A 22,002-nucleotide genomic window follows, 5' to 3' on the forward strand; every position below is an offset into this window, starting at 1 on the left:
ATAGAAATATCCTATTAAAAGGAAGGAAGCCAAAGATAAATTGAGACTTTCAGATACTAGACAGCTACACCCTGGGGGTTACTGTGAGGCCAGCAATATGCCAGTGCTGTACAAAATAGTCCACTGTTTAAGTGGAAGGAAACATGAGTGACAAATGTAGTATTCTGTTGAGCTTGTTATTATGAAGGTCAGAGTCCTTGGCTGATGGGAGAAATAGACCTTGCCAAAAGTGTCAACTAGTAAGGGAATTTGTTAAATAAACACCAATGAAAAGTATGCCTATAGAGAGGCAAATGTTTTGCCTTCTTATTGCTAAAATAAAGTGGGCAACAGCTATTAAAAAATTTGCTTAATCTCTTTGGTCCTGTCTTTCCAATTGTTAATGTCTAAAAGTATTTTGGAATATTTCTTAGTTTTCAGAATTTTGAACTTTTATTAGAAAATGTAATTTTTATTTTTAATAAACAGCTTCTCATGTGGTATTCTCGAAGTTGTATGAATTCTCCATACTCTTACCTGGTTGCTGTCACTGAAAGGATGTAAAACAGTGGTGTGAAAGAGCAAAATGTCACATTCCTCTAAAGCACAGTTTTGACTAATCACATTTTACTGGCTCAGAAGCCTCTGTGTACACTTGAAAAGAGAACTGTAGAGCAGTGCTAGTCACTGAGTTTTGTAACACGGAGCGTGTTTGTCTCTATTATTGAAGCAGCTATAGGCAGAGGAAGTTTACTAAAATCACCACCTTCTTGGACCCTGTTTCAGGTGGGATTCCATTTGTCCTCACGGGAGAGTTTTTCCAGCAGTCTCAGAGGCCAGCCGCTTTCATGATAGCTGGGACAGTCAACTGGCTCTCCAACTTCGCAGTCGGACTGCTCTTCCCTTTCATTCAGGTACTCAGCATTTTTGATCTCTGATATGCTGTGATATGGTTGATATACTGTGGCATATGATGTTTGAATAGTAATTTTTAGGTAATAATAAAAGTCTTTTCATTGAAGTGAATGAAATTCCCACCATCTTTGTGATGCATTTCAATTGTACTACCCATATATCTCATTGTTTGAACGTCTTAGAGAAAACTGTCCTGAAAAAAAAACAGTAAATCTCTATATTGTATCAGTGGACAACCCTGTATGGCAAATTCCTCGTGGGAATGCTATAGCAATGTAGTTTGATGGCTATGTCCGGAAGTCACGGTCAATGATGATGATTATCCCTGCCTTCTTCTTCAGCCTTTAGACCACCCATCTTCTGGCTTATCCTATGCTTTGAGAATTCTCGTTAGTTCATTGGGGTATAAATGTTCTCTGCTCCTCCCACTTTTCTTCATGGCTCTCTTCTTTTCAGTCTCTGCTGACAGGCTTCTTTAGCTGGTTCCTTCTAGCTGCAGCCTAGTTTCTGCATGGATGAATTTTCTCCTGTCCCGCCTTCCCCAGGCTCCCATAAGCTTCACTTCTAGTGGATTGCTTCTTTATTTCCTTGGCTGAACAAGCGGAGGATTGAGGACAGTTTCCTTGAGACCTGTCTGACAACTAGTGTTTGTATTTTAACAGCATAAGTTTATTGTCTAAAAAATAAAAATGAATAAAATAAAATTCAAACCTTTACACAGAGCAGCATTTTCCCCCTCTGATTCCTATAAATACCTCATCTTGGTTGATGTGCAATTGGCAAAGGAGGCATCTAGCAGCTTCTCATTCAAAACCACACTGAGGGCCTTTTCCTGATCATGCACTTCTCCCAGGCTCAGGTGGGAGCAGCTTTTCTGTCTCAGGAGCTGAAAGGCAGGTGATCAGTCCCATGAAAAACTTTTTAACGTTTTAAAAAGAGCCATCCAGCTTCACTGTTAACATTTTGTGTGAAACTCAAAACTACGAGAGAAAGTATAGAATTCCTAACTGGTTGCTTAAAATGCATGGAGGAAAATACAAGAGGCAGAAGAAGACCGTAGAAAGGAATGAGTCCTCCAGACTGTCTCCAGAGAGATTTTGGAACATTACACTTCAGATCATTGATGAGTAATGAGATTTGAAAAACAGGCAGGGAGGTGTTCCTGCTGTTTGTGCCTTCTTAAAACTGAAAATTGTATGATATATTATCATATGCAATACCATACAACATGTCTTACTCTAAGCCTTTATATATTAATTTTCACTTGAGAGTGGAACTGCTTTTTCTAAGTAGCAGTGTTTGAAAGTAGTATCTGTTAGAGATAATATATGGGAGAACTTGAAGGCATTATAAAGTCTGACCCTTGATCTAAGTTTGACACCATTTCATATTTCTTTAAAAGGAAAATGTCTCCAGTTATTGTGATTACTTGGATCACCTTCAAAAGTTAACATGATTATAAAGGCTGTCATCCTTCCAAACTCTGTACTACTACTAACATTAGCTTCAATTAGACTGCTCAGAGCTATAAGAGTTAAGGGTTTATTTTAATGCTTAGTGAAATCAGCTGTTTTTTCACCAGTTTTATAGCTCAGAGTAAGGACTTGCAAGCTTAGACTTAAAAGTCTGACTTTCAAAAGGTGAGATTTCCAAAATCAAGTAGAGCTGACATAATTCTTTTCCCACTGAGGTCATTAGATCCAAATTCAGCAGATAAACAATTAGACAAATCCTCTGTGTTTTTGAAAACCTGACCTTAGTCATCAGCATCAGCCTGCTTATCCAGCATGTGGATGCTTCTGTGTAGTTTATTAGCTTTTACTCCAAAAAGACAGGGACTGACCTTTGAAGCAGCACAGGAGAATGCCTCCTGCTCCGGCTGGCTGGGTACCAATGGTCCCTATGCTTGCCTCCATGGTGGCTGGGATGTCAGCAGGGAACAAAGTCACAAATCTGGGGCAGTATAAACAAAATACTTTTATTTGTGTATTTTTAAATAATATAGAAACACTTAATGAATAATTATTTTTCTCCAAAATTGCAGTTTCTACCTCCTGCTCAAAACCAAGGAGTTACCTGAGCTCCAGCTGTCAGTTGGATCTGAATTTACCCAATTCAGGACTCTTTCATTAGTGTAACCTTCTCTCTTGTTCTCCTAATCCCCCCTAGTAGGTCACCTGTTGGGAATTGTTTAAAAAAGGCTCTCAGTAAATTCAAGTAAAAAGGCAAACTACATTTTCTGTTTCTTTCACATGCATATTAAAGCTTTTTGAGTGTTTTAATATTCATGAATATGAAGTTTGCTGTTGCCTTGGGAAATTTATCATTTAGTGTCATAAAAATTTCTCTTTGAGTGGTTACAAGATTACCAGTTTAGTTTTAATGAAGGAAATTATATTTCCATATTACAAGGGTTTGGGTTTTCTCTTCTTTAAAAAAATAATAGAGAAAGAAAGCTTACAGTTTGCACCTGAAGATGAAAGCAGTGTTACTCGGACTGATTTTTTAAAGCTTTTTCACAAGATCAATCTATAAGATCTCCTCATTCCCTAACTTTCCATTTTTTCCTATTTCATTCAACCTTATTCTCAAAATTCAGCTTGTGTTTCTTTACAGATTGGCAGTTGCCTCTCCTTAGCTCATTTTTGTAATTCTAAAACAGAAAAAAAAAAAAAAAAAAGCTTTACAATGTCTCCACAGAATGAGTGAATAATCCCTTCTGTGTATTTAAATGCTAATCTGATTGTTTGAGAGACAGCAACCACTTTTTTGATCATTGCTATGCTTCTCTAAAATTATCCCAAACTTCTTGGAAAAAATATATTAACATTAGAGTTATTCAAAAAAATCAAGCAGTAGTTAGTTTTCCAAATGTCACCAATTAATTAGTGTGAATGTCTAGATTTTCTCCCCTCAACCATCTGTAGTAATATGTAATAGAATAAAACACTGGCTTGTGTAATTTAAATCCTCCATTAAAATCTATGGATGAGATTGAAAATGTAGCATACAAATCAATTTTGACAAATTACAACTAATTTAAATTGTTGTTATGTTCCCGATCTCATCACTGCCAGTTTGAGACATTAGTTTGTGCAAGGAATCATAACTGAGGTTAAAATGACAACAGATACTGTAATGAATTTACAACTACATTTGATATTGTGTGATTACTAGAAGGTTTTTGATAATGGGTCTCAAAATCATGCACTTTCTTACATATTTTTTTTAGTATAAAGTAAAATAATTTCAGAACCACTATTGCATAGGATATTATAACATAAAGAGAAATTGTAAAAGGTCTGGTTTTAAGTCCAGAGGCATTTTAGACTTGTGTTCAACATAAATCTTGATCTTGAGAAATGTCAAACATCACCTTGAGTGGTACTCAACACTGTATCTCCTCCATTGCCTTCACTTGAGAATGGATCATAGAATCATTTAGTTTGGAAAGATTTAAGATCATTAAGGGATCTTAGGTCCAACCATCAACCTAACACTACAACTCCATTGTTAAACCATGTCCACCATCTCTTAAATACCTCCAGGGATGGTGAATCCACCACTTCTCTTGGCAGACTGTTCTAAACAACTGCTGGTGCAACTTGAGGCCGTATCCTCATGTGCTGTGTATTGTCCCTATGTATAATATTCACTTCAGCATTTTGAAATAGTGTTGATGAAAATGGGTTTCTAGCTTCTTTATGATGTTGACATGACCCAGGGTAACTCAGTATAACAAATGTTTGAATGCAACATATTAAACTCAGAGCATTAATTTTCTTCTCCTGGTGTTCCTAGTATAATTTCTGTTTCCAAATGTTTTAGCTTCTGGGAATATAAAACAGATTCTCATTGTGGTTTCTTTCTAAGTAAATGCTAAGCTAACTGTAACACCTGGAGCAAATGGAATATTGTAACACAGACTTCAAGTATTTGCTCATATTTGAAGAGAGTTTATGCTCAGTATGCAAACATGTGAGTAATCAGCTTAGCTTTATTTTTTCATATGCAGAAAGCATATTGAAAATGAGCACCTGTAGTCATCCGCAACATATCATTCCATCATTTATTCGTATCATCTGGGTATAATACTCTGTGCCTCAAGTGAGCATGCATAGCAAACTAACGAAGATGTGAGCAATTATGGATATAATTATAGAATTGTCCCAGCTAGAAGGGAGCCCAGGAAGTTTTGGTTGAACCTCTTGCTCAGAGATGGCCAGCTGTGAGATCAAATCAAATTTCTGAAGTCCTTGTCTAGTTGTGTCTTGAAAACCTCCAAGATTGGGTACTTCTCTGTTAGTTTTAAAATTTTGAGGACTCGTTAATCACAACTGGCAATAGATAAAATGTAACCAGGGTTTGGTCATTTCTGAGAATAGAGTTTATCTCAGTTTTAAAAATTCAATATTATTCACTATCAATCCTGAGTTGGAATAAAACTCACTAAAAAATAAGTAAATGAAAAAGACGGTTATTGGGTTTATTATTTTATGAGAATCACTTTGTATTTGAATATTTGATGGGTGTCAAAAGGTGTGTGTGTTCTACTTTCCTTCTGTAAAACTAACTTTAGAAAATTAATCAGGAATAGTCCATGGGACAGAGGGTTTTTGTTTATCTTGAGAAAAAGGGATATTGTACTGTTAGATATATAGCATCAAAAAGAAATACTAATAGGACCATTTTATGTTCCTGTATAATGTGAATTTTGTGAACTTTGCACATGTGACATAGACTGAAAAATATTTGTAAAAGTGAAGTATAGAAGTTTGCCTTCAAGCTCCCCCATGTTCCAGGATAAGAAAGAAGCAGCCAAATGTTGCTTCCTGATGCACAGGTCTGTGGTTTCGGGGATATTTCTTGCTTTACACTTTGTGGATCAGTGATATTAATGGTCTGCAGAAGTCAATGTGAGGCAACCAATTTCTCCTTGAGAAAACGACAAAGGCTGCTTTGATGAGAACACATGAGTATCAATGATGCTACTATTATTTCTTGTAGGAGCAAGCCACTGTGAAAGTCTTTTCATGCTAAGGGTAAAACTTTCACTGTCCTATACTAAGAGAGCAGGAAGCCCACCATAGCTGAGATGTACTTGGGTGTAGAGGTCTCCCTCATCACAAGTGCCTCAGTTCCATCTCTGTTCTAATCTCATTAGTGTTGATATACAACTAAATCACAGCTCAAGATAATATACCTCCATCTGTCAGATTTTCAGTTTAAGTACACTGACTGAAATGAATAGCACTAGTAGAATAATTAGCACTTAGCTCTGTAATTTTTTTTTTAGCTAATGGAACTGCTAAGGGGAAGAACAAATATATTCTTAATATATTGGTTTGGTTTTGGTGAGTGCATAAGTTTTAGTGAGTAATTCCAGGTATTTCCACATTTGTAATATGTTCATCTGGGTGGTAGGGCTGAAACATTCTTTTCAATAATGGCAGGGGGATTGGAACAAGGTGATACATCAAGATCCCTCCAACTCAAACATATCTATAGTTCTATGGTTGTAGGTGTTTTATAAATCCTCTATGTTGCTAAAAAGTTTAGTATATGGCTTCAATTAATCTTTGACTAGAATACACAAAGAGGATTAATGAAAAACAGTGAGGCTGACACAGAGGGAGCAAAAGCATACCTGTCTTTAGACAGCATAAAGAAGAATTTTGAAGGTCTGTTCTTTGTATTGTGTGTACTTTCTTTCTAGCAATGTGCTTTTTAAATATAGACTTGTAGTTGCAAGCCTTTTAGAAATAGAGTAATTACAGCAGTGGTTATGCAGCTTTTGTTTTTTCTTCCCAAGATAGTGCATTGTATGGCTTAAGTTTGCTGACTGTTGTTCAACATGTAGAGCCTGCTAGATATCAAATCTTATCTTTCATTCCTAGAGCCTGACTCCACACTGGGATTGTGTGGATGTTTGTGTAGTAGATATTGGAATAAATATTCTTTAAGCTCAAAGTCAGTTAAGAGCATCCTCATCACTTGTGGGAAGGGTGTTAACCTGGAAAATACACAAAGCTATTTCCTGCAGAGAGCTATTTGAATACTAAATATGGTTATATTAGGAACAATGTTAGTGCCTTCAGTTCTCTTTCTATACTAGCACTGTACACTCTCCAGTACAGATGCTGTATTTCTGCCCACTTCTCCCCACCCCAAATCAGCTTTGGGTTGCATTTGCACCTGAACTTCTCAATGCTTCTCAAAAGACAGTCCTGAAATGTGAGAAACTTTGGGATTTACATCCCTGCTTATTTAGAAGCAGCGTGTTTAACTTCGAGTGGGGCTCTTGGACCCAGCTGTACAGGTGGTAGTGTTTACTGCTGCAGGAAGATGCCCTTAGGAATTTTTTTAATGTCACTAAGGGCAGAGCTGCCAGATGCTGATATCATTTAATCTGCAAGACTGAGCATAAAGTACTCAATGGTAGAAAGAATAAAGAACTTGAAAGATTCTAGTATGTACTTTCAAAAGAGGATGCTATTTTCTTGCTGCCTACACCATATACCGCAGCCTGCCTGTTTGGTCAGAGCTGAATCCTAATAGCAGTGAGAAGACCCAACTCCTCAGCTGCATGTGGTTCCATCCCAGGAGGCTTCTGCTGCCTCTGTCAGATCTGAACTGAGCCTTGTTTTCCAGGTTTCTGAAACACTCATGAAGAATATTAAAGCCTTTTTATCAAACTCCATTGCAACAAAATGGATTATTTTATTGATTGCTACAGTGAATGTGAAGCTCACATTTAATGAGGTACAGCACGAAGTCCTCTTAATCAGCCAAGCATTACAAAGGGGTTAGTTCAGCCAACAGCTTGAGCAGGGAGGTGCTTTGATACCCAATTTAGGTTTCCAGACATACCTGACCCACTTCCAGTTGCTTATCCATCCTCTGTTTACCTGGGTCCAGATCTGTTCTGGTCATTATTGCCACTTGGAAGTAAGGTGATGAAGCAGAGCTAATTCATATTATATTTTAAGGTAGCTGCATCAAGAAGGAAGTCACACAAAGTTTTTAACCATGAGAATAGTGTAACTGTAATGCTGTGTGTAGCTTGCCCATCACTGTAGACCTATAAAAGACAGGCAGACAGATGTCCATCAGGAACTGAGACTACTTTACTAATGGGAATGGACTGGCTGGCATCTGCATTGGTGGTTTCCTTTAATTTTATTGACATTTTGAAGCCTTCAGAACAGGAAGTGTCTCATTAAGTGTACGCACTAACTGTACACACATGCGGCTCACTAGGCTCCTTTAAGCTTTTTTTTTGTGTGTGTGTGTGTGTGTGTCACTGTGGTACATCAGTAATCCCTGCAAGAAGGGCTGTTTCAGGTTGTGGTGGCAGAATGCCAAATCCAAAACAGTGAGATGACAACTGCACTCACTCCTTTCTTGGAATTCAGAAGGGCAAAGTGGGAATAATGTAAAATGCTGAGAAATTATAGGAGAAAGCAAAAATGGTGATGGAGTAAAAGAAAGCAAAGCTAAATATATTCCATCTGGAAAAAAAAAAAAAATGTGAGATAGGGAAGGCTAACTGAACAACTGAGGACAGAGAAAAGTTCACTTATTTTCTCCAGTTCAAAAGGATTCGAATGTTAAGCTCCTCTGGCACATCAGAGAAAATGTCGTGAATTTCAGAACAACTTGAGCAAGAATCAAGAATCCAAGGAAATGTGAGGAATTTCTAACCTGAAGTCCTTCAAGGTTATATTAGTCATACTTTTGTGAGCTTATTACTGCTTAATATATTCTCTTTTTTATGGATAACAAGAGGAAACAGATCATTTTCCCTTTGGCAGTAGTGATTCATTGACCAAAAAGGAAGTAAAAAAAAAAAAAAAAAAAAAGAAACTGACCAAAGGAACCCTTGAATTCTTGTCAATTTTAAGGTAAAGGCAGCATCAAATATGACTGACTGACATCAGCATCTCTATTTGCTAATTGCACTAGAGTGTATTTCACTTTTACAACACTAAACTAGCACTGAAGGTTTGCAGTAGCTTTCATATTTCTCGATAAAGTATTCAGTGATGAATTAAAAATTGCATCTATTTCTGTATTAACTTTAATCGACTTCAGCCTTCACCCATCAGTTACTTTATTTGGTGCAAATTGTTGTTTGCTTAATATCCTGTTGAACAGAACAGAGTGGAGGTTTTGATGCATTTTTAATTATTGGCTGAAGAGCTCAGGTGAATATATTTCAAGCAGTGGCATTTATGTAAGTCACTCACAAACCATAAGGAGCTTATCATTCTACATGACATTTATTCCAGCTAAAGAACATATAAAGCATATGAATGGCTAAAGAACATATAAAACAAACTTGTCTGCTTGTCTATAAGCCTTCTGCTTTCTCTTTCTCACAGGCACATCTATAAAAAGAAACTATTTCCCAAACATTCAGATGAACAAATCTGGTAAATGAACATGTACACCAGGGAATTCAGGCATACCCTTATTAATTTAGCCAGACTCAATTTTATTATTTGTGGATCAATTTTATGTTGCTGGAAAGAAAATCTGGGGCCTTGCCTGACTTTTCTGGAGCTTGTGGTTCAAGAATCTGTTTTAAAGAGTGAGTGATAGGAATGGTTATGCTCAGTAGTGAGTGGTAGGAATGTTTATGCTCAGGAGGTGCTGGATTGTGGAGGGCAGGGACGTAGTAAATGAGAAATTCAAGTATTAATATATGTGTGAATAGGTGTAATGAGCTGAAGCAAAAAGATGGGACAACAAACTACAGCAGCAGAAAAATGCTTGAAAACCCCTGGTACAATAGTGTTCAGCAAGTGTTCAGCTGTTACTCTTCAATAAAGCTTGCAGGACAGACTTCTGTAACCAGATGGGGGTTACATGTTCCATGTTATCTGGGAACAGGTGCTGTTTATTTTTGTAATACATTGTGAAAATGCAAAGAATGTAATACATTGTGAAAATGCAAAGAAAATGCAAAGAATTATTAAGCATTAATAATTAGCAATTAATATCAGGACATGACAAGTGAATATGTTATTTTCGCTACATGCTGATGCATTCTTATTTCTTATTTCGGTTTGTTTTATTAGACTGTTCTGGGGTACTTAAAGACTACATGGTAAAGTAGTAGTGTGCTGCAGGACAACTTAGCAGATTCTTCCAGAAGTTTTCTGTCATAATAATTTCACTTTCCAAAAGACTGTGCAGAATCTGTTTTTAGGTGTTAAGGTTATGGTGTATATTCACTGCATATTCAAAAAGCACTCACCAAAAGATCACTATGTTTTTTATTGAAATTAGAATCTTTCCATGGATACATTAAGCTACGTAGTAGAATAACAGCTTTCCTAGTGACACACTGGAAACAGATGCAAGCCAGAGAGGATGGAGGGATATCACTCATTTTTGACCGCCTTGAATGTAATTGGGGGTTTGTATGGGTTCTTTAAATACCTCTCATTACCTGTTTCATAATAAGTATGTTTAAGGAATAAAGAGATGGAGGAAGAGAGGTTAAAGAGATAAAGGGGGGGATAAAGAGATGGAGGAAGAGGCACAACGATACATTTTGGTACTGACCACATCCCCATAACATGTGCTTTTCCCAGCCGTTGCCTGCTGTTCACCCCACTGCCCCATGTGTATCCCCCCTCTCCCTGGGTTATGGTGATAGCTGGCTGAGCTTTTTTTTGCCTCCCCTTTGTACCTTTCTTTACTAGCCCCATTGCCATCTTCATGTAAGCTTTCAGTCTTCTGAGCATGCTTAAGCTGGGGGAATACCTCTGTCCAGTGGCTGCCAGGAGCTCTCCTTTTCCCTCCCTGCCCTGCAGAAACCAGCTGCTGCTCTGGATTTCTCTCTATCCCAGCAGAAATTTTCCAGAACAACTCATCTTCAGGCTTTCCTTCTAATACAAATGTTTCCAGGGATGACAGAGCAGATCCAGCTATGATTACAGGCTTCCTAAGTGGAAAACTGATTCTACTAGGTGGAGTTTGACTTTTAAGTGAGGCACTGTGGGGCTGCATGCCAACAGCAAGGAAAGAAAGAGTCTGAATTCAATAGAAGTGTTGGCAAAGCGGTTGGTGGAGGTTTTCAAATCTCTCTGCATGGATGTACTAGAAAATGATGTAGATCCCTGTCTAAATGACAAAGAATAACTTAATTGTTGCTGCTATTTCATAAGAAAAAGAAAGAGGACTTGAATGGAGCACATTTAGAAATGGGAATTCTCCATCTTCCAGGCCTGCATATAGTCCTTGAGGAGTGCAGTGATTTTTCCTCTTCTCTTACATCTGCCACAGGAGAAGCCTGTGTTATCCCAAAACAGGAGACAGGCATCATTTTCTTGCAGCATTTTTGCAGCAAGGCTGAGGCAACAATCATAATAAACTGCATGATGGTTTGCAGCTCTGGCAGAGCAATAGCACAGAATATCTCATTTTTGCAGGGACTAATAAAAATCACTGTGTAGTTTGAATGGTTGTTCTGGTTATAAAAAAACATTGATTTTATGAAGTCGTAATAGTTACATGTATCTGCTGTCATCTTTTCTGTGCTGCTTCCCTGTAAATGGAAACAGGGTCCTGTTCAAAAAGTAGGTATATATTGTGCTATAGATCCCAGAGATGAACATTCTAACTTTATATTAAGGACCTGCATAAAATGCTTACGTTATAGATAGGTGCCTGGCTCTTCAGGCTGGGGAACCAAGCAACCGACATAAATGACCTCTGTAATTCCTTTCTGGTTCAGAAAGGCAATGGAAAACAATGTGCTTTTTACTATGGATAGATCTGATGCCGGCTTCAATAATACCTGACAAACTGATGGGATGTTTGGGGCTGTCCTATTCCACCCCATCAATGTCCCATAGAAAACATTAGAAAAAGCTTTCTAATAAGCAACAAACATTTTTAATGCCTTTGCTCTCAGAAAAGTAAAGCAATGAACAGAGAAGGTTATTAAGGAGATTGCATAATAAATAGAGAATGTATAACAAAAGGATCGTTTTAAATATTTATTATGAAGAGCTGCCTGTATCTTTTGTAGCTGTAGCTGGAAAACACCTTTTCAGTGAAGAAATCCTTGGCATTGAGTGCTTCTGTTTGCCTAACCTTTCTGCAAAAGGGCAATAAAATTAGGGCATGGCTGTAGATGTGCAGCGTACTGCAGCCTGTCACAGTCAGATGTGCCCAGTTGCTGAGCTGGTGGGTAGAGATCTAATTCTGGTGCCCTGGTGTAGGAGGTCAGGGTTGGCACTCTGGTTGCCAAATGCTGATGCTGAGAGGCAGAGGCAGCTACTGAGATGACAAGAGAGTAAAACAAATAGCTGGGTGGAAGGTCACGTCCCCCAGATAGTGGATGTTTTTACTAGCTGGCTTTTTCAGTGAAGGATTCAAAGACAATACTGTTTGAATCTTCTTAGAACCTTTCTATTTACATTAGAGTAGAAGGCATATGAAAGAAGTAGAATACAAATTATCACTAGTTGGAAATTGAGTAAGCATTGATTTTCTTTTATTTTTAAACTGAATTAGGTGTTTTGAAAAAATAACATGCTTGGATCTGTGATCCAGATGGAGCTCAGTATAACATGAGATACGGGTGCCACACGGCTTGTAGCCTTAGTTTAAATTGCTTACTAGTGTAATGGAAAGACCTGCATGTGTGTTTATTTTGCCCTTTTCAGAAACTAATTTATTTTGCCCTGTGAGGTAGTACTTCTGAGTTGCTATACATTTTACCAGAGGCTCTCTTGCACATTTGCTCTTTTTCTTCCTTATTTTTACACTTGAGATTTTTCCTCTTGTACATTGAAATTCATTTACCCAGCACGATTTTCTTTGGGTTTTCATTATTTCATTAATGCATAATACTACTTGATGACTTTTTCTATTATGCAAAAATTTCATTAGCAAAGGTATGCACAGAAGTTTATATGTGGATTCCCTCAATCAAGCTAATTTAAGTTTTCGTATATACATCTGATATTTAAAGTAACTGATATTTAAAGTGTATCTGTACTTAGGGAATTGGCTAAAGTTCCCTCAAAGATGAAATGAAATGAAATGTGGGCTATCAGAATGTTAATTTTTTTTAAAAAAAAAAAGCTCATAATTAGTAGCAATCACCTTCAAGTGTAAAATATAGAGAAGTTAACTTTTTGAGGAGGTAATAAAAATGTGAGGGTTGGGGTTGAAGTTGTAGTTCATGCCTTTGAGAATTGCTCTATTTTTTACTTAAGAAATACATTTAGTATACTATATTTTAGTGCTTTGTCCTTGTTCATTGTCCTGCACCTTCAGTAGAACCTTAAATTATGTCTGGATCTGAAGAAGGGCAAAGGGTAAAGGACATGTATTCTCTCATCCATTTGTTTCAGTGGGTTACACAAATTTGAAGCAAAGCAAATAAAGTCAAATGTCTACATGAATAACTGTTCTGCTGCTGATCTTTTTAGTAAGACATCTAACCCTCATTATTTGACATCATCACTTCAAAAATCCAATTTGGCCCTTATCTAATGACTCTAAACTTCATGGTAACCTCCAAATGCAGGCATCCATTGCCAGTGCCAAAGGGGCTGTGACATTGCAAGGGGAAAATTTAGAGGCGGAGAAGGTAAAGGGATTCATCTGTCATCTGCATAAAGCTGTATTGCAGGAATCTCCTGGGTTTTTTTGTGTTTTTTTTTTTTGTTTGTTTGGTTGTTTTTGTTTTTTTTTTTTGTGTGTGTGTGTTTTTTGTTTGTTTGTCTGTTTGGTTTTGTGTTTTGTTTTTTGTTTTTTTGTTTTCCCTTCCCATGGAACTTTTAGAGAAGAAATCCAAAATGATTATATCATTGACTTCCTTATTGTGAAATACAAAAGGAAATAAGAAAACAAAGGTAACAGCAGCAAGTCCTAGTGTAAGACTCTAGGGCAGCCTAGAATATCTATTTTCCCATTTTCATTATCTGATTTGGAAGAATTACCTAAGTGCTTTGACTTTGATTCCTTTTTGTGGTAATCAAATGCATGCATTAAGTGAATTGTTTCCTGGTTTTCCACTTTTCGGCAAATTCAGAGCCTTGACCAGCTGTGGAAATTCAGGGAGGATAAAAATGAGTAATTCAAGGCAGCACATTTATAGAAACATTATGTTTTAAACACCTTCCTTAAAAAACTAATACAAAAATAGAAGGTGATGACTTTAAAAGTTTATGGTTAACTTTCAAATATCCTGCGTGCCAGTTACCCTTACTGTACTTTAAAAATGCAGTGTAAATCCTGCCTTGGAGAGGATTTAGTAGCCTGCTGACTAATCAGAAACAGGCTGTATGTAACAGGTGCTTTCCTGGAGAGACTGCAGCTATAAGCATGTTCACTCTCCTCGAACTCTACGCCAGGAACCTGGGAGGGCAGGTGACCTTCAGGAACCTGTGGACAGCCTGGTCCTTTAAGGACATTCCTGTGTGTATCTGGTATTGACTCTGAATGAATATCTGCAAGCCTATCACGAGGTGGAGCCCTGGTTATTCAGGAAACCACCTAAAACATTTGGCAGCTTTAAATTTCAGTTGTTCATGTAGGATGGCACACTGAAGAAATGATGGATACAGGTTTCATTGGAGTAATATGAATAGTACATACTTTACATAATGCAATTAAGAGAAAGTTCAGAATTTTCATGGAACAAAAACATAGATCCATTTTCCAGCCAGATCTATCTATCTGTACCTTTTTTGTAGTACCCATCATTCAGTAACTCACCCTTTTCCCAGCTCATTATGCTATCTTCAGCATCATTTGATGGACACATCAGATATCCTGTGGCCAATCCGTTTATTGATCCCCCCACTCTGGCACCAATCAATTCAGAATATGTCAGAAACTGATAAAAGTGAATTAAAAATCTAGTCTGAGCTGCATCCCACCCATGCCCCATTAAGGGTTTCTTTTGAGTTAGGATGCAGGATTTGACATTTTCCTTCTGCTTTTTCTTGTACTTCTGTTCTACATCCTTTATCAGTGTGCAGTATAGATGTAAGATTTCATGCTTATAATGAGTAATTTAATTCACATTCTTCTGTGCTGAATACAGGTTCAGGTGATATTAGCCGAATTCTGAGTTACAAAAGGCTTATGAATATAAGTGTTTCTCTTTTCCGGGTGTGTAAAATGATAACCAGCTTTAAAGAAATATTATGACTGAAGACTAGCTGGTGAGAAAAAGGCATTTTGTGATTGCTCTGCAGTCCAGGAATTAGGGCTCCATTGTGCGAATCCTGCTGAATACAAGGACTACAAAGTCTTGGTCTCTTACCGCAGAGCTCATTTGTAGAATTTATAAGAAAATATAATTTTTAGCTTATTCTCTGTGGAACTTCATCTGGAGGCCCTTGGAGGGCTATGTCTAAAGGGATCTGCAGAAATTAAAGATATCAAGTTTATTACCAATAAATGTAAATACACGATGTAAATGTAAATTACCGATCCATGTAAATACATGATGTAAAATAATTGAAAATAAGCTATAAACTCAGTTCAATTATGAAAGGTTTAAGGAAACAGATCAAAGAAGATAAACACTAATTCAGATAATGGACTGCAAAGAAATAAACATGAGTGAGAAAGGAGGGAAAAAGCTTGTGGCTGTACCACCAAGATACACAGATGTCAAAGCTTAGTCAAACAAGGCATTAATGGTTCATTTTCATCAAGGAGAAAGTTTTGTTCAATAAAGATTTTAGAAAAGGAAAAATGCGATTACATATTGGAGCCTTATCATTCCACTGAACAATTTCACATGCAGAAAACCCCAATGAAAAACTTGTATTCTTAACATGACAGAATGATTTATGAGGCACTGTGAAGTTGTTTTCTCCTGTCTACTAAATCCATTTGATTCTGCCTCTGTATAAACTTGAAAGTCATATCAGTTCCCTTCCCAGAATATTTTCCCCCTCATCACCCATGCTCATTGTTTTGTGATTGTCAGGTTGTTCAGGAATTCATGCTTCTAGGATTTAACAAAAAAAAAAAAAAAAAAAAAAAGTATTGATAATTTCAAGAGTCCATAGGCAGTATTTCAGAAGATGCACTTTCCAGCTTTTCCTATTACAGACAGGAATTGAAGGGCTGAACTAGGTGATGAATTATCCATGGAAAACTTTGTGGCCAGGCAGGCTGGATATCAGCCATAGTATAAAAAAGCTGTGGCAGAAATTTTTGTTGTTGTTGTTTTCTTTCATTTTCTTTTTCTATGCCAGATATGATGTATATATTTCTATGTTTCACTTGCATATATTGAGCAAGTGACACATAAAAGTAGTCATAAGAATTTTATAAACCCTTAGCCCCCAAGCAGGGACCTTACCCAGCCTACACTATAGAGCTGAGATAACTGACAGTGATTGGAGTATATTAGAAAAAATGTGAAAAATTGGTGTTATTTCATTTTCTAGCCCTGTCTGGATTGTTTCAGATGCACGCATTTAAAGGCATATGTAAATATGCCTTTATACTGTAAATATGTATGTATAGGAAGCTGTGTCTCCAAGGAACTCACAGCCAAAGGAAGCTTTAAAAAATGTTGAATAGGAGCTGTGGTTTCTCATGGTGATTTTGGGTTTGCTTCAGCTCCACATGGAGGATGGAGGAGCAAGGTGGGGCGGCGGCTGGTGCTTGTGGCAAGGGACAGCTCTCTGTGGAAGTGGCTGGAGAAGTAGTTCACTTATCTAGTTTCTAGTGCCCTGGCACTCCTTAGCAGTCTTCTGCTTCCTCCTTCATGGGTGATATTCCTAGGGTAGCCCCTGCCTTGGAAAATATAATTTTACATCTGAGACATCCATTTCTCCTTGTATTCATGACCTCACACATGGCACCACAGAAAGATTGTCTTATTTGTGGAGATAGAGGTGCTACTTTTCACTAACTTTAGTCTTGTTAGTAAAAGCAAGTCAAAAATGTTTACTGGTTTTAAGAACACATAGTGAGGTAAATCAATAGAGGAAGGTGGAAGGTCAAAAAATCTTATGGGTATCCTGGACACTTTGACTTTCCTCAAAAGCTGGGGTAAGTAATTCTTACACTAGTCTCTAGCAGGAAAGAAATACATTCTGTGGTGGGTTTTTTTGTTTGTTTTTTTTTTTTTTTTTTTTTTTGGTTGGTTGGTTGGTTGTTTTTTTTCCTGCTATAAGTTCCTGTAACCTTCAAAAGTACACCAATGTCTGCCATTTGTTTGTTTTCCCTCATTTATTTTGCAAATCTCAAAGCTTGTAACAACTGTGATACGGATGCTCCTGGCTATGACAGGTTTCTCATGTGTCACGTACAGGCACATGATATTGCAAAATCATGCCTCTTTTTTTGTACCTAGAAATGGAGAGGCAGTATTCAGAACAACCTGGTGAAAAACCTGCCTCATCTCCAGCAATACCACACGCAAGCAAGGCTCGGTTAGGCTGTGCAGGCAGAAAGAAGCAGCCTGCTTCCACCTGCACCCTTCATGCCTGGACCCAGTCTGGTGTCTCCCAGTGCTGCCCAGATTGCAGATCTGCACCTATCTGCCAGGAGCCTGCTTCTCTGTCTATGGGCCACTGGTAGTGTTGGAAGAACTGAAGATTCATGCATTTTTATGAACTTCTAAGGCACTGTGACTTGCAATGAATGGCAGCACTTACTGTACTTGCTTAAAAATTATGCCATGCCACTCACTTTTTCGTTCAAGTCATTCCTGATGTTGATTTTCTTCTGAGTTTTGTCCCCTTAGCATATGCAATGACCGTATCTCCTTTGTTTTCTGTTCACAGAGTGGTTTACAGACCTACTGCTTCCTAGTGTTTGCTGCCATCTGCTTCGCAGGAGCCACCTACCTGTTTTTTGTCCTGCCTGAAACAAAAAACAAGACACTCAATGAGATCAGCCAAGCATTTGCAAAAAGGAATAAGGTCTCTTTAGAAATGCAAGAAATGAACCACTACTCAGGAGAGAGGAAATCAAGTGCAGAGCAAGAATCAAACTTCACTTCTTCGGTGGACAATGGGGAAACCAAAAAAGGAATTGTGTAAAAACAAGGATGTTCTTTCGGGGGGACTGGGGGAAAACATGTTCTTTTCATTCAGTATGTTTATAGCGGTGTACAACTTGTATTTTTAATGTGACAGCATGAACTGCTTCCTCCTTGAATACATTTTTAAGTGAGTACTGGTGAATTCGTTAACAGCTAGGGTGAGTGTAGAGGAAGTGGGAGGCGGGAGGAGCAGCAGCTGTTTAAATAACTAAGAGCCAAAGTTTTCTTGGGCACCTGCAAAATAGGTGGTATGGCAACAGGGGTGGGCAATATAGACTTGAAGAAGAAAATTGGCCTTGGGGAGCAGAATTTGGCAGAACACAGCTGTGTGGTAATGGTGGGGTGTGTGTGCACTTGGCAGGAGATGAAAGGGAAAAGATCCCTGCTGGGATCAGGCTGCTGGGAATCAATGCAAGCAAACCTGAAATGGGACCAGCTTGCATTTCTCCACGTTTTCCAATGTGTCATTAAAGTTGCACGTGAGATTGAGTGCTTCAAAGAAGACTGGTGACGCTCCCCTGACCCTGACCTCTGAGTCCATCTCCAGCTATTTTGGCTTTCCATTGCTTCATCCAAAAGCCTCCCAGCTTCACATAAATGGAGAGCTGCAGGTACTGATCAGTTTTCTCATCTCTCTCACAAATCCTGATCAACTAGTAATAGAATTGCCTGTAGTTTCGGAATTTGCTGGCACTGCATTTCTGTGGAAATTATTTATATATATAAAAGAATAGCTGTAGAATCTTTAATATGAAAGAAAAGCTAAACCTCACGGTCAAGTGAAAGAACACTGATGTATAGGGTGTATCAGTAAAAAAAATCAAACACCATGTTTCCCAAGGGTTTTTGTTTGTTTCTTTTCTATTTTATTTTATTTTTTTTTTAGTTTGGCTTTTCTTTTTGAGCTCCTTTTAAAACAACCCCTAGGAGCCAAAATTTCCCTGAGGCCCCATAAATGTAGTTTCTTAAAAATCAGATTTCCAAAGGAACTTGGATACCTATTTCTTATTTTAACATTAATTTTCATTTGGGCATTAGATTCTGAAGCTTTGGACCTTGTTCATGTTTATAAGTTTCTAAGCTATTTAATGCATTGTAAAACTGTCCCCAAGGTCTGCTTAATTTCATGATAGCAAGACTCAGCGGGCTGCCTGGTGTTAGGTGATCCGTTCCCTTACATTTGTGATATTTTTAATGAATATCATCTTTCCAGTTTGCAATTATGATAATGTTTTTTCTTGACTCTTCTAGGTACCTGGATGCTGAGGGGGGTAATAAGCACTTTTAAATTCAATAGATAACTTGTTTTGTATGAAAAGTCAGTAAGTCTTACAGCTGCTGTCAGTAAGGAGTAAGGCAAAGAAGCAAGTGCTGCATTTAGGTGGAATCAGCTGCTTCCAGAAGTAATATTTAGTAATGAAGAAATTTGTGATTTTTTAAATATATATATATATTCATATATATACTCATATATATTCAAAATATAAATATATATATGACTATACATATATTCACATATATAAATGTGGAACAATATTTTCCAGTACTTGTTTTGCTCAGATTTCCCCGACTGACAAGCTGCTTAATGTTTTGTTTTATACTGTAAATTAAAATCAGAGGTCCTGATGTTCGGCTATCACTAGTAAATGTTGTATAGGTTATACTGTGATTTATTTATTTGTGGCTTATTTACTACACACATTGTAAGCTGACAACACAGATTACATGATAGGGCAATTTCACTACCAGGTAATAGAAGAAAAATTGATCTGAGACTTTATGCGTGGATTTCTGCTATTTTACTGTGACAGAAGTACATAAACAAGTAAGATGAAATGAAAGATACATACAAGGAAAAGAATTACGAATGAAGATTCAGATTTATGATACTGGTGCTATTCTTAAGAAACAGTAAATCAAGATGATACCAACTGATAATCAGATATAGAAACTAATCAAATACTATGGAAGAAAACTGAAGATAATTGTCTTCAATAACCACTTCCAAAATTGTATATGTAGCAAATGGACATGTCATCTTTCAGTGGCTTTAGTTGCTTAGTCCATGTGTTACATGAGCTTGTTAAGTGGGTGGCTGTGTAAAAAAAGAGCTTGAATACCACCCCTCCAGACCATTTCAAGAATAAATTCTTCCTCTTCTGCCTGTAGGGCAAGACTGGCAAGTTCAGACTCTCTCATTCAGACTCTCATTCATTTAGATTCTCTCATGAAAATTACTTTGCAACTAGGGCTACCAACATAATATATTGTGATCTGATTGAGTCAAGGTGGCAGGATTGGAATCCGTTATAATTAGGAAAATTTAGCATTAGTGATGTTCATTGATGTACATTACAGGCATTACTTGTTGATAATGTTGATACCAAGTAACTTTGATAAAATATCATACAATATTTCAATTGGACTTCCGGAAGATAAAATTATCTTACAATTGCTTCCAGTTGCGTTTGGAGCCCAGCTCTAAATGTGTTGGTAAAGGGATGGTTCTGTAGAATTTCCTATTGCTGCTCCGGGGCTTGTACAGTATTAACAGCAGGGGGCTGTGCCCCATTTGTGCATCTCTTGCCATACCAGAGACAGGCACACTCCAGATAAGCACTTTCTGTGCAGCTGCAGACCGAGAGCACCATGGACTGTGGCTGCACATCTCTTCTGCCATTTGCTCCAGCCCATAGTTCAGGTTAAAAACAATTCCAGTCTCCAAATGTGTCTTTGTGCAGATGCTTTGTTCGCTGCTTAGGGAAGGTAGCTTCAGTCTCCTTTGCCTTGGGTTGGGGAAGTTTCTGAGGAAGCTGCAGATGTGCAGGTACTGCATAGCTTCTCATCTGTGACCCTAATGAGAGTTTTGTATTGTTCTTGAAATTGTTCAGTAATTTTTTTTTTTTCTTTTTTTTCTCTCCATTGTTATGCTGCTATGGCTTCTCCAGCAATGAGAGGGCAAAATGGACAATATCATTAACGTATTGTTGGGTTTTCTTGTTGAATGTGTCAAATTGTCTGCAGCCCATGTATTTGTCAGTGAGTGCTGTGTGGTGTCATGTTCACTTTTGAATGAGATACTGCTAGATGGTGTTTCTTTGTATGAGTACCGTGAGTGACTTGTGTGTGTTTGATCAATTGTGTTCACACACAATGACTGCAAAATAAACCTTTGGAATTAAACAAGTGATGGAGGTTTTCTTCTGGGTAAACCTGAATCCCTATAGCTGTCCATGTTTCACTGTACAGCTCCCTGGGCTTTCCATATGTCCCAATACAAGGCTGTACATTCATTTGGATGACCCAACTCATTTTGGACTCTTCCATTGGCTAGTTGGGAGTTATGGGGAAGAAAAACAGCTCTGAAACTGTATGTTTGGTGGAGTATTATTTATATTTTGCTTCTCAAATTAGATTCCATGATTCATTCTTTCATATATTTTTAATAGTCTGTGGAAATAAAAATTAAGTCATGAGTGAGAATTAAATTATTAAAACTGGCTAGGGGTAGTAATAACTGTGTATAAGAATTTTTGGATCCAGTGGGCCTTTTTTACAGAAAGTTGCCATTTGCTATGGGTGACTTTGAGTTGCTAAAGCTCTACTTTCTGATGTGAAATTCAGTCAAATGTGAATTTCTGCTACAAAGATATGCAAAACTCAAGATCTGAAATATGTATAAAAATTGAATTTCATACTTCAGATTCTGAAGCCAATTTGGACTCCACAAGGATCTGCTTTCTAGTGGAGGAAGATGTGAGTATCTCAGCCATATGGGACAATTTTCATATCCAAAGTAAAAAAAAAAAAAAAAAAAAAAAAAAAAAAAAAAAAAAAACTTTGAAATTTTATTTCTTTTGACTGTTTTTATGTGCTTTGCCTTACAGAGATCACCATATAATAGTAATGTGTAATAATAGTTGTATTACAGTTCCCATCACCTCTTGTGGCCAGAAGAACAAAACAGAGTAAAGCATGTTTAGGAGATGCCTGCCATGTTTTTCTTTCAGTCTGACTCCAGAAAATGCAGTTTAGATGCAATGTAAAAACCTTAAATATAT

At 37.5% G+C, this 22,002-nt stretch overlaps 1 protein-coding gene across 4 annotated transcripts in view; it reads left to right on the forward strand.

Moving 5' to 3' along the window:
• The window catches only part of SLC2A9 (solute carrier family 2 member 9), a 123,568-nt gene extending 104,769 nt beyond the window's left edge, over window positions 1-18,799 (forward strand). For all 4 annotated transcript variants that reach the window (XM_032186523.1, XM_032186522.1, XM_032186524.1 and 1 more), the window contains 2 exons: window positions 766-893; window positions 17,682-18,799. In XM_032186523.1, the coding sequence (XP_032042414.1) occupies window positions 766-893; window positions 17,682-17,939 (386 nt within the window). In that variant the 3' untranslated portion in view covers window positions 17,940-18,799. The remainder of the gene's footprint in view (window positions 1-765; window positions 894-17,681) is intronic.
• Window positions 18,800-22,002: the final 3,203 nt, after the last annotated feature.

Source organism: Aythya fuligula, chromosome 4 (genome assembly GCF_009819795.1).
Source record: "Aythya fuligula isolate bAytFul2 chromosome 4, bAytFul2.pri, whole genome shotgun sequence".
Classification (NCBI taxonomy): domain Eukaryota; kingdom Metazoa; phylum Chordata; class Aves; order Anseriformes; family Anatidae; genus Aythya; species Aythya fuligula.